We start from the raw sequence: 17,884 nt of genomic DNA on the forward strand, positions 1-17,884 counted from the left end.
TCACTTGAGAAAGTTTTAGAGTTGGTGTGTGCTTATCCTTCATTTCACCATTGTAGCTGTCAGGGTAACTGATCAAGCTCCATTCGGATATATATTCTGATTCTAAACAATAAAGAAAATGTAGGACAAATAATTATGCCTGCTTTTATTGCAAGTTCCAATCACTTTCATCTGGTAGAGGAACTGTAACTCTCCCCTTGTCCTATAACTTATACCATGCAAGACATTCTTGCCAGACCTGGTCTCTCAGCACTGATGATGTTACCTAGTTTAGTAATGAAACAACTGCAAAACAACTACCAAGCTCAGAGAGCTCTAAGGACCCCATATGGTATCTCCTGATTATGTGGTCTTGGAATTCTAGGAACTAAAGACACCACCTTGAGAAAAAAAAATATAAATTATGAGCTAAGTAATTTTAGGGATATCCATCCCAGCAGTTGTATGCTCCAAATCTCCATCCCACTTGCAGCGTGTTGTATGTAGGCACATGACTTTTGCAGATTTGGTCTCTTTCCTGAATATTTAGGCCAAGGGACTATGAAGAAGCCCTTTTCTAGAGGCTGATTTGATGCCCTTCCATCAGCTCTACTGAGAGAGACTTTGCCCTTGTGGTTCCAGAGAAGGAACTCTCACCCACATCCCTTCCTATGATGCCTTAAGACAGTGCCACTCCTCAACCTTTGGGCACCAGGGACCGGTTCCATGGAGAAAAAGTTTTTCTGTGGACTGGAGGGTGTATGGTTTTGCATGCTGCCTGCATCACATGCATCACATCTAACCTTAGACTGTCTACTATTGACCTCACTCCTTTCCTAAGAGATCTGTAGGGGGCGTGCATAAGCGCACCAACGTGCCTACTGTCCCTGTCCTATTGTTTTATTGATTTATTTATTTATTTATTTTATTGTTTATTTATTTATTTTTCTTATATGTATCCATGTATTCATAACTATGTTTTTACTTATACCTATTATCTTGTAAGCAATTGACAAAAATTGTTTGAACGGCGTGGTTGCTGGCATGCCGCGGCCCAGTACCGATCCATGGGCTTGGCGATCTCTGCCTTAAGATGTGCTCTCATTGCCCCAATCATTTCCAAATACGAGAGCAATACAGATAAATTTTATATTTCTTATTTTTTAAGAGATGCTAACCCTATACTATAGGTGGGCATATATATTTTCACCAAATTTTCACCAAACTGCATAAAATTTTTAATTAGATATGCTGTTTTGTTACCTCATTATTTGTTCCATGTCCTACAAGAATGTTTCTGTTTCTACTCTTTTATTGCAAAGGCTGCTCACAGACCGTAATAAAGATATTTGATTTGATTTGGTGTTCTGTGTAAGTGATACGATTTGATTTGGAGTCCCCTAGATGTCTAGGTTATTCCGACATGCAGCCATTTTCTTTCAAGACAGGAACCGTGTCTGATTACTGCCATTCTCACTTTGAATTTAACTGTTGATGTTTCTCTTCTGTTTAAATTAGGCTTGCATAATGCTCATCAAAAGTTATTAGCCAAGAAACAATTCTACAGGCTCTATGTTAAGATTTAGGTAAATCTTATACCCGTGTTGGCGAACCTATGCCACGTGTGCCGGAAGTGGTACGCAGAGCCATTTCCCCCCAGCACACGAGAGGTCACCCGGAAGAGCCCCACTGTGCATGCGTGTGCGCCGCTGCCCAACAGCTGATTATCAGGTATCTGGTGTGCATGCTCAGGGAGTGGAGGGGGTGCACGGAAGATGCACACGCATGCGCAGGGACGCGCTGCACACGAGGGGATCGTGCCCGCAGCGTGAGAGGGGAAAACACACATGCATGCGCAGATACCCTGTGCGTGAGGGGAGAATCGCACGCGCATGCAGACGTGCGGCGCACAAGGGAATTGCACGTGCATGCACAAAGATGCATGGTGCATGAGGGGGAGTTGCGCACGCATGCACAAATATGCACAGTGCACGAGGGGGAGTTGTGCACGCATGTGCACATGTGCGGCACACAAGGAGTCGTGTGCACATGCACAGATACATGGCGCATGTGGGGGGGCACACGCATGCACAGGGGGCGTGGGGGGGCAGCACGCGTTGCCTTTTGGTTGCTGGTACACGAGCGCGTGCAAGCGAACGAGCACGGAATTATCAGCACGGGAGCCGAAAATGGTTAGACATCACTGTCCTATACCATTTTATTTAATGGCCAGGTCTACTTCCCAACAACCTGTACACATATAATGACATTTTAAAACTTTTAAAGGAAGTAATTTAAAGGAGGGTCTGAAGACACTGTTTGGCGGATAATTTTCTATGCCTGGTGTCTGGTTTAGGCTGTTTAGGGATGGTAATAATTCCAACTTTTCTCAATTTCTCTGGACTTATTTCCATATGGGACAGAATTAAGTTCGAACTCTGTAGAAAACCATGGAGGTATCAATTCTGTTAAATTTATCACAAGCAGGTGATAAATTTAACAGAATAACGAAATTGGAAGGGACCTTGGAGGTCTTCTAGTCCAACCCCCTGCTCAAGCAGGAGACCCTATATCATTCCAGACAAGTGGCTGTCCAGTCTCTTCTTAAAAGCCTCCAGTGATGAAGCACCCACAACTTCTGAAGGCAAGCTCTTCCACTGGTTAATTTTTCTCATTCTTAGGACATTTCTCCTAAGTTCTAGGTTGCTTCTCTCCTTGATTAGTTTCCAACCATGGTTCTTGTCTTGCCTTCCGGTGCTTTGGAAAATAGGTTGAGCACCCCCCCCCCCTATTTTCTTTGTTGATAGCCCCTCAAATATTGTAACCCCTGCTATCATGTCACCCCGAGTCTTTCTTTTCACTAGACTAGACATACCCAATTCCTGCAACCATTCTTCATACGTTTTAGCCTCCAGCCCTCTGAAAAAGTGTTTTTAAAATATCTCTAAAAATGTTTTTAAAATACCCCCATCCACCCAAGCAACAACAGCAAGAAAATACACATCTCCCTGGAAACAGAACGAAGCAAACCAATAAACCGGATAGATTACATCCCTTCTTCATTATGTGCTCATTTTAATTAAAAAACAAAAAATGGGGAAAGATTAAATAAACAAACAGTACAAATTCAAAGTCAAACCAAAAGAACACAGACTATCTCACTTGGCTGAATATTTAAACCAAGATTTCTATCTGTTCGCTTGAAGCCAATCCTTTTATTTATTTTTAATCATTTAGAAATAATTTCCATTAAAATATAACAGGAGCCAACAAGAATAATGGAATGGCTGTCCAAAGTAAAACTAAAGATTAAAAATGACTACAACATAAAAAATATATAAAATTTAAAATTTATTTATATATTAAAGTTAAATTTTGTGGAAATGTGGGAGGAAATAGGTTTTGGCCTATTAAAAATATCTGAAGTGTCTTAATACTTAGCAAGATCTTCTCAGATAAAAGTATCACACAACAATGGTTTCTCCATGGTAACCATCTGCTTCAACAACAGCTGCATCTGGAGAAGAACTTCTGGGAAAATCTTAGTTTTTGGCCACTCAACCGAGAAATGTTCTTCCAACATCACTGTCTTAAATCAGGAAGGGCTTCAACCATAATTTGAAGACTATCTCAACAAATGAAGAGATCTGGATTATGAATGTTAGATCAGGGTGGATCGGTTCCCAGAGAGACACGAGACCATAGTAACTTTCAGCTCTTTATTTTAATTCAGCTCAGTACAAGGAAACTGGAGCCGCAGCAACCCTTCATATAGGGATTGCTCCCGGCTCGGCGGCCAATGGCAGCGCTTTGAATCTCCCGCGATCGGCTCGGCCAATCGCGGTAGATTCCTAACGCTCCAATGACAGCCGCTGAGTCAACCAATCCGGTTGCGGTCCGTGCGGACCAATCAGGTGTCAGGTTTTGGAGTATGCTAATATAGCACAATGAACATGCTCTCAAAATCTCAGTCATAATGAAACCATGTTACCTGTTTTGGGGATCGTTGTGGAAAATGTAACTTCACCTGCAGCACAACATGCAGTGCTATGAGCACTGGTGGGAAATGTTGTAGGTTTAGTTTGTATGAAATTATCTGGGTTTGACACTTCAGTTTGTGCTGGGATGGTGGAGAGAAATTCCAGGATTCCTGAAGAAGGAGGATTATGGGGAGGTGTTACAATCTACAAGACAAATTGAAGGAATGTATCATTATTGTATTTTTTTTTCACACTCTGCTATACAACATTGAAAAATAAGAATGTATTGGAAGATCTAGATTCAAAATTCTAGTCTTGCTAGAACCAACAATATTATCAACAAAGTCTGGAAAAATACTATATGTTCCCAAATTCCCAAGAATTGCACACATTATGCATTTGTACAAGCAATTTTCTGGGATGCTTCCAATTCTGTTACAAAACTTGGAATGAAACTGGATGACATCCCTGGCAATGTGCAATATGTCTGCAAACTCTAAAGAAAAAAGAACTCCATCTGAGCAAGAGAAAACAAAGAAAAAAAGAGCCACGGGAAAATATATATTGGACTTGAAATTACATAAATAATACAGAATATTAAAAATGCCTTTGATCTGACAACATGCTTACATATGAGATGGACATAGTACCATTATATCTTCTTCATATGAGCTGCTCTGAAAAAAAAAACCATGCAAAATAATAATAAGAAATAGAATGTGTAAACAAAGCACCGTTGTATGTGGTTAATTCAAACCTGAAAAGTTAACCGTTATATCACCACAGTTAAACCTTCAAACAAAGACTGCAAAAACAAAGATTGCCTTATTATATTAGGGTAAAACCCCATTTATTGTAATAGGCTTGGATTTACATATAATTAGCAATTTTATCCCAGTGTAGTGCTAATGACATCCTTGCAAAAAAGGACCATAGTTGCTGTTTTATTTGTTAAGTTTGTTAAGAACATCCTTTTAAAATTTCTTTTCATCTGCTACATTCCACAAAAGAGAAGATATGGCAGCTATTAAAGCTACATTTACTAAAGATCTTAGCAGAACATATTTATTTTCTGACACTATTTTTTTGTCCTTATTATAATTAGGCAATTCAAATTAAATAATATCGCAACTGGAGCCTCCAAAGATTTTTAGCTTCCAAATTTGGGAGCAAACCCATGCACAGAATTGGCATATAAACATCAGAGAATTAAAACCTGAGTAGAAATACCCTCATTTCTTCTGTAATATCACCGCATCGTCATCATCATCATATGCCTGGACTCAGAAATTTCTGATTGTTCCTATTTGTGGCACAACATCTGGATTGCTCCAACTGGACTCTTTCCATCATCAAAAATAGCTACAATAAAGTGTCATGTACCTTTAAACTCTAGTTGACTGCTGTAGCCAAGCTAGAACTCCCCCCTGTTTATTCCTCTGGTATGAACTTAGAATTGAAAGCAAAAATTAAATTTTATCATCTTCTCTGGCATACTAGAGTAGCAACTAACAAAATCTAGATTATTAAACTTTTGTTCCCTGATGAATTTTTACTTGATTTAACCATTATTGGTAATGGGCAAGTTTCCAAAGACTGTGTTTCAGATATTATTTGGTGGTTTAAATGTTTCTTTTTAAGGTGTGCACAAAAATACCTGTGCATAGAGAATCCACTAATATATAGGAAATGCTAATCGATTTTCAAAGACCTATGTTTTGCTTATCAAGAGTTATGCTTTGTTTATAAATACATGGGGTTCTTTAACGCCTGTTTGTATTAGTCAAAATAATAATCTCATGTTTTAAACGGTCCCAAGAATGTGATAAAATAAATGAATTAAGGATTGCATATTTCCTTAAAAGAGGCAATAGTTTCTAACCCCTTTCCATTGTTTTTAATTTGGGTAACACCTTTATATACACAGATTTATCCCTTTCATTCTTCTTTTAGTGATTAGCAAAAACTGAATGCTCAAGCAGCCGTTCTAGTGATTTAGAAATAGCAATAACATTTAGACGTATATACCGCTTCATAGTGCTTTACAGCCCTCTCTAAGCAGTTTACAGAGCCAGCATATTGCCCCCCACAATCTGGGTTCTCATTTTACCTACCACAGAAAGATGGAAGGCTGAGTCAACCTTGAGCCAGTCAGGATCGAATTGCTGGCAGTCAGCAGGATTATCCTGCAATACTGCATTCTAGCCAATGTGCCACCACAGCTCTCTAACAAAATTTCTTCTTGTTTTAATGCAGCCTCTTAACAGAGCAATCAAAATGGAATAATTACATTGGCTTCATTCAGGTTAATGTACCTATATGACAGGAAGCTTCAGTGTACAAGCTAGGAAGTGACTGGATCTTTTTCCTATCATACGTGCACGCTTATTTCTTTACTCACAAGAGCATGTTTTAAAGAAATCTGCTTTGCCTTTTTTTTGTCTGCTTAGAATTTCATCAAGAATGAAGAAATTTGCCACTATTTAAAGTTAACCATTTGGGTAGGGATTTGGTAATCCTCTGTATGCTGACTAGCATCAAATATGCTAGCAAGGAACCTGCAGTACTCGCTCAGCCCTGGTCATTAGGATACATGCGACACCCAAAAAGATAGAAATAGCACTAACAATAGCACGTAAACTTATATACCGCTTCACAGTGCTTTTACAGACAGCCCTGTCTAAGTGGTTTACAGCAGGGGTCTCCAACCTTGGCAACTTTAAGGCTTGTGGACTTCAGCTCCCAGAATTCCTCAGCCAGCAAAGCTGGCTGAGGAATTCTGGGAGTTGAAGTCCACAAGCCTTAAAGTTGCCAAGGTTGGAGACCCCTGGTTTACAGAGTCTGGGCCCTCATTTTACCGACCTCAGAAGGATGGAAGGCTGAGTCAGCCTTGAACCGGTGAGTCTTGAACTGCCAAACTGCTGGCAATCAGCAGTCAGCAGAGGTAGCCTGCAGTACTGCACTCTAAGCACTGCGCCAACAGCTCTTAGATAAAGTGTGAAGACAGACAAAAGGAAATACTTCTTCTCATGCCATGCTTTATGAAAGTATTAGTTTATGGAATTTTGCTGCCACAAGATACAGTTAATGTGACAATTGAATTAATAAAGGTTACATCTGCCAAGGGCTATTTGTCACATTGTATGGCAGCCTTCCAAACTGGCTAGGGAATTCGGCATTCATTATTTTGTAGTATATTTTATATTCCAACTACTATCGTTCTTTCGGCCTAAGATAGATAGAGAGAGTAGGGAAGATTTGTTACAGTTCCAAGTTCAGTCTTTGTGCGGTTGTTCACCTTCCAACAGCATCTTGTTGATCACTGTCAACAAGGTATTATTGACCGTGGTAAATCGCTGGTATTGATTTAGATACATTTGTGATCCAACCCAATGGGAATATGTACACATTCACACTAATTGTGAATACCTTCCATCAAAGTATATGTACATAAGATTTGGGATGCACCAATGATAATGGAAAATAATTAGGTGTGTGTGTGTGTGTGTGTGTGTGTGTGTATGTGTGTAAAAACACATACCTCCTCCTCCCAGCTTCTGTTCATTTCATTTTTAGTTGGATGAACATCAAAATCATTGGTAGATTTATCCAGCAAGCCCAAAACATCTGTCAACTTTTCAGGACGTTCAGTGGTAGGAATACTTTCAGGTGTATTTACATTCATAGGGCTTCCCAAATGAAATTCCTCCTTTTGAGGCACCTCTTCCTGTTCGTTTCCATTACTGAGCCCTGAAGAATTGAAGCTGTTTTCAGTGGTCACCACTGATCTCCAGTCTGCATAGTTAATGGCCTCCTTCTCCTCAGGCTTCAGGCCGAGTTGAAAAGGATTCTGATCCATCTCACCATATTCGTTGGTATAGTCCTCAAGACTGTGCCCTTTGTTGAGGAAGGAGAGCTCCTTCAGGCTACCAATTTCCTCAGAGGGGTCACTTGCCAATGCCATGGAGCGGATCACATTGGATGGCACCTGCCCGTATCCCAGCAAGGTGGCTGGTCTCGGAGGAGCTCTGACCACGAAGGTCAGATAGGAATTCACCTTCTCCATTTTCTTGGGCTCACAATTTCCTTTAGGTTGGCAACTGACCACATAGCAACGCCGCTCAAACATCCAGGCCAAATCACAATCTGAAAGATCACAACAGGCTGCCAGGCAATCTAAAATGGACGCAGCACGTGGGACCCGCATAATTTTAGTTGTTTCTAAATTGGGAAGTATTGCGTCTGTGTACTTGATGCCTTCCATGCACTGCTGACAGGAACACCCTGAAAAATAGATTTTGGTATAAGTAAAGCCTACATTTTAGGGGAGGGGGGAATTTATCATTACTGATTTACATTTTATATACTGCATTGCCCTGAAAATAAGATGGGGGTCTTACATTAATTTTTGCTCCAAAAGGCACATTAGGACTTATTTTTCAGTTGGGTCTTATTTTCGGGGAAACACAATAGTATAATGTAACTCAGGGAATGAGTTAAATTTTTCATGGACCTTTTTACAATGATTGCTATTTGAAATATTTACACGATTAACTATTTGCTGCTGGCAAGGCTATCACAGCCTCAGATAGCAACGATTCATAGTTTTCCTCTTTTTTCAATGGTTCTGTCATTATTTCCTTCCCTTTCTCTTTCACCTCTGGAAATGTAAGAATTAGGAACTGTGGAGAGAGACCAAAACCAATTCAAGAGAGCTATCAAATAAAACCAGAAGAACACTCAGGTCTTGCTTAGCAGATTACACTTACCTCTAATTAAAACCCAAAGAACAGAAATTCAACTCCCTCTATTTTTTTCAAATCAAATTTCATATATTTTTAAGTTGCCACAGAAATCTAGTGTTGGACCCTTAGCTAAATTGAATAACAAAGCCGCTTGCTGAGTCATCAAAAAAAGAGTCGTGTTTGTTGAACAGCAGCAATTTTCTCCATGCGAAACCTGCATGCTACTTCTGAACAATGAGTGTTCCATTTAGGGCTGCTTCTATGAAAAATACCTACTCAAGGATCTGCAGTATCTCTGTTCTTATTATTTTTTAATATCCACAGTAATTTACAAATGTCTAAGATGCATGGATGCAGAATGTGGGAAGTCAGAATGGAAAGATGGAAAGGTTTGATTAAGCACTACTTCTCCTAACAGTTTTGCCAGCTTCTATGCCCAGTGGGTAATTTTAGCTAAGTACATCCTTACTTTTCCTTAAACGATTTCAGAAAGAATTAACCTTCGTTACCTTAACAACAGGAATAGTAGGAGTGAAGGCTTACCTCTTAAAACCACCAAGAGTAAACAGAAGATTCTCAGACTTGGCAAAAGAAACATCCTTTCGTAAGCTGGAAGTGCCAAATTCTGGTCAGATTGCAGGGTGGAAATTCTACAATCTTATCGCAAGCTTTATCTTACACAGCCTGATTTCAAGAGAGGGAATCTGCAGGGCTGGCCAAAAAAAAAAAAAAGGAGTAAAAGAAAGCCATGGATATTAGTTGAAAAGTTAAACAACAAGAAGATAGAAGAATATTTATTACCATCTGGCTACAGAAGTAGGAACAATTGTAGTTGCAGAAAGTTAAAAAAAAAAGTGAGGAAAGATAAAAGGACAAGATAATAATTTGAGCCTGTCTTTCTATAAAACCATAGAAGAGTTCTACAGGCGACAACCTTTCACAAGCAATAATATACTGTTAATACTAATTTTAAAATTATGAATATCTCTTGACTGTAGCTCTTTCACATACATCTGCACCCAATATAATATATGTTGTGGTTTATTCATCATTTGCTGAAAGTGATTTTAATCAGGCAAATAATCCTCAAGGCCGTTTTCCAAAGACCGTGATACCTACCTATATTAAATGAGTTTTAGAGCTTGTAACTTCCTCTTCTTTTAACAATTGCAAGACAAACTTCTCTGATGCTGAAGCAGAGAAGCAATAATTTGTTTTTGGTTTTTTTTAAGGGCAACTTTTAAAACTTTGCAGCTATCCCTTGCCCCTTTTCTCCCTTGTCCTTTCCATTTCAGCAGCTTATTTTAGATCACTTGCTTTTCTTGAAATCCATGCAGTGGTGGCAGGTAAGAAATGTGAGTGAGATTCCTGCTGATTCTGTGCATCATATTTTTGGAGACAGAGATTTAAATACAAAACTAGGCTGCAGGTTATCTGCCCATAATTAACCATTTTTCTATAAACTCGGGCTGGCAAACTGGGATCAAAACAATCTAGATATTAAAGATTCCCCAGTCACCCTTTTTCCTGTTTTTAAATGCCTTGAATGTCAGAGCTTAATATCTTTACATTTGCTTTGGGATTTACCATGCAGTAATATTTTTATAGCAGCTTACAGTAAAAACTACCAACTCTGGCTGAGATAAAAGCAGCGCTACTTGTGTCCCAAATGTTATCAAACTGATATAAGAGAATATTTGTTGCTCAGGTTTGAACTGTGGAGTCCCTGATGCTTTCTGACCTTAGTTGTTTTTTGCTGACGTTCCATTACCAAACCAGGTAACATCATCAATGCTAGAAGGGAATGGGCTTTGTTCTCATATTATATACTAGTGACTTGCCCTGTCAGTATTGGTGGCATGTTCTTTGTGATCCCTTAATTAGGCTATTGTTTGCTGTTAGTCTTTTTGTTTGAGTTAGTAGTTCCTTCATTAGGGGTATTGTTTATCTCTTGATTGTTGGTCTATTATTGTTATTTATGTTGTATTAAACTACGACATATTTTTATTCACCTGCTAAACGAATAAAAAGCAGATTTAAGGTTTTCCCAAAGGAGCAGAGCACATTAATGAAAGAGAAACAGTTGTCCCTCTTTGCTAGCCTATTCCACTTCTGTACCTGGAAAGACTAATTTTTTTCCGCAAGCAATGAATGCCTTATCGAAATGATGCAGTCAATGCCTTATCTTTAAAAACAGTCAAGATTGGCAATAGCATTTGAAACAGGTTTAAAAAGTCCAGTCTCCTGCAATATTCCTACTTCTAGTCTAACATAGAATTTAACCAATTAAAAGACTAATTCTGGAAAAATGTGTAGAATGTGAAACAAACATTAGAGATGTAAAAACTGTTTCTTATAAAACTGTCTCTTACAAAAGATGGAAATGTTTGGATGGATGGATGGATGGATGGATGGATGGATGGATGGATGGATGGATGGATGGATGGATAGATAGATAGATAGATAGATAGATAGATAGATAGATAGATAGATAGATAGACGGTTGGACAGACAGATGGACAGACAGATGGACAGACAGACAGACAGACAGAGTTAGTCAGGTGTAATGATTAAGAAATCAGACTAGAAAGTGGGAGAGTATGAACTCTAGTCCTGCCAGGCACAAAGCCAGCTGAGTGGCCTTGGCCAGTCACTTTCTTTCAGCCTGAGTAAGGAGGCAATGGCAAACTACTTCCAAAAAACCCTGCAAAAAAAACACACTAAAGGAACTAATCTAGGCAGTAAGAAGGAGTCAACATTGACATGAAGGGGGGGGGTGCAGTTAGGAAGGGCAAGTTCTGCACTGCTTCTCTATTCTTATTTACAGTAATTCCGTCAACAAAATAACTGCTGTAAGAACTAGGTCTGAGACAAACATCACCCAGACAAAGCTCCAGATGGTTAGCTCTAAAAAAAAAAGGCAAAACATGAGTGTATAATATATGCCTCTGGTTAAAAGCTGAAGGAAATAAGACCACACGTGGGAAGCATGGCTTTAGCAGACCAAGGGATAGAATACAATTAATACAATTAGTTTGCAAAAAGATTAGCAACCCTAGCAGAGAACAATTATCATTGCATGATGGTGCAGATAAACAAAATCATCTGAAAAGTGTCATTGGGTCACCAGAATTCAGGGGATTATGGAGACCTTACCTGTGAGAAAATTTCTGAGACCACTGCAACACAAGGTTACCACTGTTTAAAAGGGGTTTTTATGACTATTTTCCTTTGGCGATCCTTTGAAGCAGCCTCAGAGGACACTGTGGGCATATTGGCACCAGAAAGGGAGAGTTGCTCTTCCCTGATCTAGAGAGTTGAACACCACACTGTTTAAAATGTATAGTGTACAGAACTCTTTTACTGTGGAACTGTAGTACTATATTCATCAGTTCTCTGTTGACAAAGACAACTAACAAGGATTTTTATAATTAACGCTTTTTGTATGAAGCAGCTTAGTACTGATATTTCCCCAAGCAAACTATGCAACCCAAACTACAAAAAGATTGACCATGCAATCGGTTAACCAGCTCATTATGCATTGGCTGAAATAATATTACCTCTACAGTTCAGTCACTTCCTTAGTCAGGTTAAGCTCTTTGAACTCAAGTAGACATGAACAAAGATGTATCACTGATGTCATGATTAAACATAAATGCACAGTATATACCAAAGGTAACTTAACAGACTTTATATATAATAACAGAACTGACCCTTGTTATTATTGCAGGAATGGAAAACTTCAATTGGGGAAAGTAGAGAAGTAGAGAAACTCCAGATTACCCTGGCACCACTCCATAACAGGGTTACAACCCTGATTAGCTTTTTAATACATTATTTGCCTAGAGATACAGCATTAGTTTGGATGAAACATCTTTGAGGTAAGAAAGAGAATTGAAATCAAAATATTCTATCTAGAATATGCAGCAAAGACTGCAATTGTCTCTTCTTAAGCAAGTTATATCGGTGTAAATGTATGGTTTGTTTTTTTTCCTCCTCATTGCACAACAGTTATATAAACTGCAGCACTAAATATCTTCGAGAAACGATTGTATGAAAATGATCTGAGGTCTGCCGGCAGTGTTTGTCACATATCAGAAGCACTTTGAAATTGAAAATACATCTTATTCACGTAAATTTTACTACTCTAATCTCAAACCCTGAATGCAAAAAGAGGAAAAACACTCCTAAACACTGTATGTGAAAATGAGTGAGTGCTATTCTACGCCAGTTCCCAAGGAGTAAGTACCACTGAACTCGATGCTGTTTACTTTTTCCCCATCACACATTGGATTGCACTGTTATATCTTGACAATAGGTTTAAGAGTTGCCAGTTTTGGACACTCTATGCAGCTGTCCAAAATATAGATGTATGCTGTATTTGGGTGTATTTCAGTCCAACACTCCTTGTGTCAATTTTAAAGGGAGAACTCCAGTCCCGAATTCTTATTGCATCCCATGCATCCCGTAAACATTGCGAACTATTCAATATATGAAATGATAAATCATCTCCTACAAGTAAGCAATCGTATCCTTCGCCTTCAGCCTTTGTTGGCCAGCCTGGCTGTTACCAAGAGCCACATCTATCGTTTGGCAAAGCCAAATCAATTGTATGTCACCCTCATCCTTCCAACCAACCTAATTATATATATGTGTGTGTGTGTGTCTGTCTATCTGTCTGTCTGTGTCTGTCTGTGTCTGTCTATCTGTCTGTCTGTGTCTGTCTATCTGTCTGTCTGTGTCAGTCTATCTGTCTGTGTTAGTCTATCTGTCTGTCTGTGTCTGTCTGTCTGTGTCTGTCTATCTGTCTGTCTGTGTGAGTCTATCTGTCTGTCTGTGTCTGTCTAACTGTCTGTGTGTGTCAGTCTATCTGTCTGTCTGTCTGTCTGTGTCTTTCTGTCTGTCTGTCTGTGTCTGTCTGTCTGTGTCTGTTTATCTGTCTGTGTGTGTCAGTCTATCTGTCTGTGTCTGTCTGTGTCTGTCTATCTGTCTGTCTGTGTCTGTCTGTCTGTCTGTCTGTGTCTGTCTGTCTGTCTGTGTCTGTCTGTCTGTCTGTCTGTGTCAGTTTATCTGTCTGTCTGTCAGTCTATCTGTCTGTCTGTGTCTGTCTGTCCATGTCTGTCTATCTGTCTGCCTGTGTCTGTCTGTGTCTGTGTCTGTCTGTCTGTGTCTGTCTGTGTCAGTCTACCTGTCTGTGTCTGTCTGTGTGTCTTGTCTATCTGTCTGTCTGTGTCTGTCTGTCTGTCTGTCTTCAACTTCAGTCAGGTGGGGGCTTCTGACAGCCGCCTAGGCGGGTCTGTATGCTTTCTTTTCCCCCCCCTCGCCTTGTCGGGAAAACATCTGCCATGTTTTTAAGGAATATCGATCTTGGGGGGAGGCGGGGGGTGGGGGAGAAAGTGGGGAAGCATCACCGGCTCCTGCGATGAGATGAATCGAGCCTTTTTTTTTTTTGGCCGACCGCACGGAGGAAGGGAGGCGTTACCTGGAATCGGAGAGCCTTGTCGCATTTCCTTCCCGGCAAAAACCACCCAGCGGCATCTATTGGGGAAAACGCTCCGCCTGGGGGGGGATAAAAGCAGCTTCGGATCTTACCCAGAAACGCCCCGCAGCAGAAAGAGCGGTCGGCGCGATCTCAGGGCAAACCCAGCCGGCTCACGCCTGCTGCCCTCACTCACCGCAGCCGGGCACACCGGAGGGCAGGCTCCGCTTCGTCTTACCTGGCGACGGGCGGCGGAAATCGGGCGGCGACATTCGCGGGGACGAAGCCGCCTCCATCCGCTTCTCTGCCCCAGGACTTCAGTGCGCGGTCCGGGGTGGGGGGAATGTGGGTGTGGACACTCGGGGAGCGGGATGGGGGGGCAAGTAGCGAAGGATGCTCTGGGCCGGGAGATGCTGAGGTTTGCCGGGAAGGTGGGAGGGAGGCGGTTCTGGGCGTGCGCGGGGGTGGGTGGGGTGGGAGGACTGCGCCCTTCTCGCTTCGCTTGCCGACCCCTTGCCGGCCAACAAGCCCAACCCCGCCACGGAGCGCCCACGGTTGCCCTCCCCTTATGGGATCGCAGAAGGAAACCCCCTCCGCCGCCCACACCCACCCACCCACCCACCCGAGGAAGCCTCGGAGCGCGCTAAGGATAACCGAGGGGGGGTCCGTGGACCGAAAGGACGAACTGAGGTAACAGTCGGTGGGTTTTTTTATAGCGGATACTTTAGTGATTTGATACTTGCACGGAAAGGAACAGCAACGCTCTGTCTCTCCGTTATAAATGTTGTTTTATTTATTTATTTATTTATTTATTTATTTGATTTGCCAATTGTTTACAAGATAATAAGTATAAATGTATACATAGTTGTGAATACATGAAATGGGTACATATAAGAAAAATAAAAGAATAAGAGAAACAATAGGACAGGGACTGTAGGCACGTTGGTGCGCTTATGCACGCCCCCTACAGACCTCTTAGGAAAGGGTGAGGTCAATAGTAGACAGTCTAAGGTTAAAGTTTTTGGGGTTTGGGGAAGAAACTACAGAGTCGGGTAGAGTATTCCAGACATTGACCACTCTATTGCTGAAGTCGTATTTCCTGCAATCAAGTTTGGTGCGGTTTACTTTGAGTTTGTATCTATTGTGTGCTCTTGTGTTGTTATGGTTGAAGCTGAAGTATTCACTGACAGGTAGGACATTGCAATGTATGATTTTATATACCATGCTTAAGTCAGACCGAAGACGGCGTAATTCAAGGTTTTCTAGTTCTAGAATTTCAAGTCTGGTGGCATAAGGTATTCTACAACGAGTAGAGGAGTGGAGAACTCTTCTTGTGAAATATTTCTGGACTTTCTCAATTGTGCTAATATCAGATACGTAATGTGGGTTCCAGACTGATGAACTGTATTCGAGTATTGGTCTAGCAAATGTTTTGTATGCTCTGGTTAGTAGTGTGATATTACCAGAGAAAAAGCTACGTAGGATTAGGTTAACAACTCTTAATGCCTTTTTGGCTATGTAGTTGCAATGGGCTCTAGCACTTAGATCATTAGAGGTGAGTATTCCAAGGTCCTTTACAGAGCTTGGGTCATCAACAAGATCTTGACTATTCAGCTTGTATTTTATTTTCTGATTTTTTTGCCAATATGTAAGACAGAGCATTTATTTGTTGAGATTTGAAGTTGCCATTTGTTTGACCATTCTGATACATAGTCAAGATCTTTTTGTAGGGTAGCAGTATTGTCTGTGGTATTGAACAGCTTTACATCATCAGCGAAGAGAACGCAATTGCTCTTAATATGATCACAGAGGTCGTTTATGTAGAGTATGAAGAGAGTTGGTCCTAGAACACTGCCTTGGGGAACACCACTATTGACAGGTACTGGATTTGATAGGACGCTCCCGATTTTGACCATTTGTTGTCTGTTTGACAGGAATGCTTCTATCCAGTTATTCAGTTGTCCAGAGATACCATAGGATTTTATTTTTAGGAGTAGTTTGTCGTGTACCACTGAATCAAAGGCTTTACAGAAGTCTATGTAGATTGCGTCTATTGCTTTGCCCTGGTCGAGTTGTGTCGTCCATATGTTTTTGCAGTGTAAGAGTTGCAGATTACAGGATAGTTTTTTTCTGAAACCAAATTGTTTATTGGAGAGTAGGTTATTTGTCTCTAAGTGGAGGATGATGGATTGGTTAATAATTGATTCCATGACTTTACAGGTGACGCAGCATAAGGAGATTGGCCTGTAATTTTCAACTAGGCTTGGGTCTCCTTTTTGAAGATGGGGATGACTGTGGCTTGTGACCATAGGTTAGGCAAGGAGCTGGTTCTGAAAGATTTTTCAAAGATTATGCTTAGAGGTTTGGCTATGGCAGTGGATAGCTTTCTTAAGAAGTAGGCACATATTCCATCCGGTCCAATAGATAGAGATGGTTTTAGATTGCGTAGTGCTTTTTCAACATTGTCTTCTGTGAAATCGATATGTATTAGATCATTGTTGTTATCTGTGGTGCGGCTAGGAAATACTGGGCATGATCCATTGCTGTTTACAAATACTGAGCGAAGAATGTGTTAAAGATGTTGGCTTTAATGGTGTCGTCGTTGCAGTCTTTACCATCAGGTCCTATCAAGGGAGGGATGGACCTTGAGTCTTTTAGTTTGTTGTTTACAAAATTGTAAAAAGCACGGGTGGAATTGGTGCTTAGAAGGTTTTCCTCTTGTTTAATGTGATAATTGGTGCATTCGATTGTTGCTGCTTTATTTAATACAGGGGAAAGCAGAAAAAAGCAATAGAATCAAATTTGATCGAATTTAGATATAGACACACACACACGGAAATACATAGACACAAGGTAGACAAATTTGTCTAATATAGACAAATTTCTTGTAGGTCCAAACCCACTTGGCCAAGAAATATTCTATTCTATTCCAATTCTGTTCTACTCTACTCTCTCTGTGTGTACAGTTTATAACTATTTGTAGACTTGTTATGTAAGGGGAGAACATACTACTTTTTTGAGATGTTTCCGCATTGAGATGAGGTGAACTTTTTATGTTTAATGTTAGATGTATTTGATTTCCCCCCCTTTTTTGTACTCATTTTCTTTTTGTTGTTAGTGTTGGATGTGTAATAGTTGTTTTTTTCTTTTTCTTTCTTTTGTATTGTATCTTTGTTGATTAATAATATTTTTTAAAAAATGGTTTCCTTGGCCGTTTTTTTCTTTTTTTTAAAAAAAGGCCAAGGAAACCATTTGTAACATCCAGCTATTAAGTATCGCAATCGCATTTAGACTTATATAGTCTAATATAGTCTAATAATATAGTCTTATATAGACTTCATAGTGCTTTACAGCCCTTTCTAAGCGGTTTACAGATTCAGCCTATTGCCCCCAACAATTTGGTTCCTCAATTTACTGACTTTGGAAAGATGGAAGGCTGAGACAAGCTTGAGCCTGGTGAGATTTGAACTGCCAAATTCCAGGCAGAAGAAGGCTGTCACAGGAGAAGTAGCCTGCATTACTGCACTCTAACCACTGAGCCTTTGAGGCTCAAGGATAGTTCAAATTCAAAACAATATGGACATCCAAAAATATTAACTATACTGGTTTGGCTATACTGATATTTGTCACTCTCTTAACGGACAAATTGTTCTTCAGCCTCAGCAGCTTTTAAGATGCGTGGACTTCAACTACCAGAGTTC

General features: G+C 40.3%; 1 protein-coding gene across 2 annotated transcripts in view; it reads right to left on the reverse strand.

The window, feature by feature from the left end:
- KIAA0319 (KIAA0319 ortholog) overlaps positions 1-14,429 on the reverse strand; it is a 30,461-nt gene extending 16,032 nt beyond the window's left edge. For both annotated transcript variants that reach the window (XM_087961403.1, XM_087961404.1), the window contains exons 1-5: positions 14,297-14,429; positions 9,248-9,416; positions 7,501-8,243; positions 3,971-4,163; positions 5-102 (exon numbers count right to left, since the gene is read on the reverse strand). In XM_087961403.1, coding sequence (XP_087817529.1) covers positions 5-102; positions 3,971-4,163; positions 7,501-8,243; positions 9,248-9,302 — 1,089 coding nt within the window. In that variant the 5' untranslated portion in view covers positions 9,303-9,416; positions 14,297-14,429. The remainder of the gene's footprint in view (positions 1-4; positions 103-3,970; positions 4,164-7,500; positions 8,244-9,247; positions 9,417-14,296) is intronic.
- Positions 14,430-17,884: the final 3,455 nt, after the last annotated feature.

This window comes from Notechis scutatus, chromosome 3 (assembly GCF_049901735.1).
Source record: "Notechis scutatus isolate UNSWTSFEM ecotype Mainland chromosome 3, rNotScu1.2, whole genome shotgun sequence".
Classification (NCBI taxonomy): domain Eukaryota; kingdom Metazoa; phylum Chordata; class Lepidosauria; order Squamata; family Elapidae; genus Notechis; species Notechis scutatus.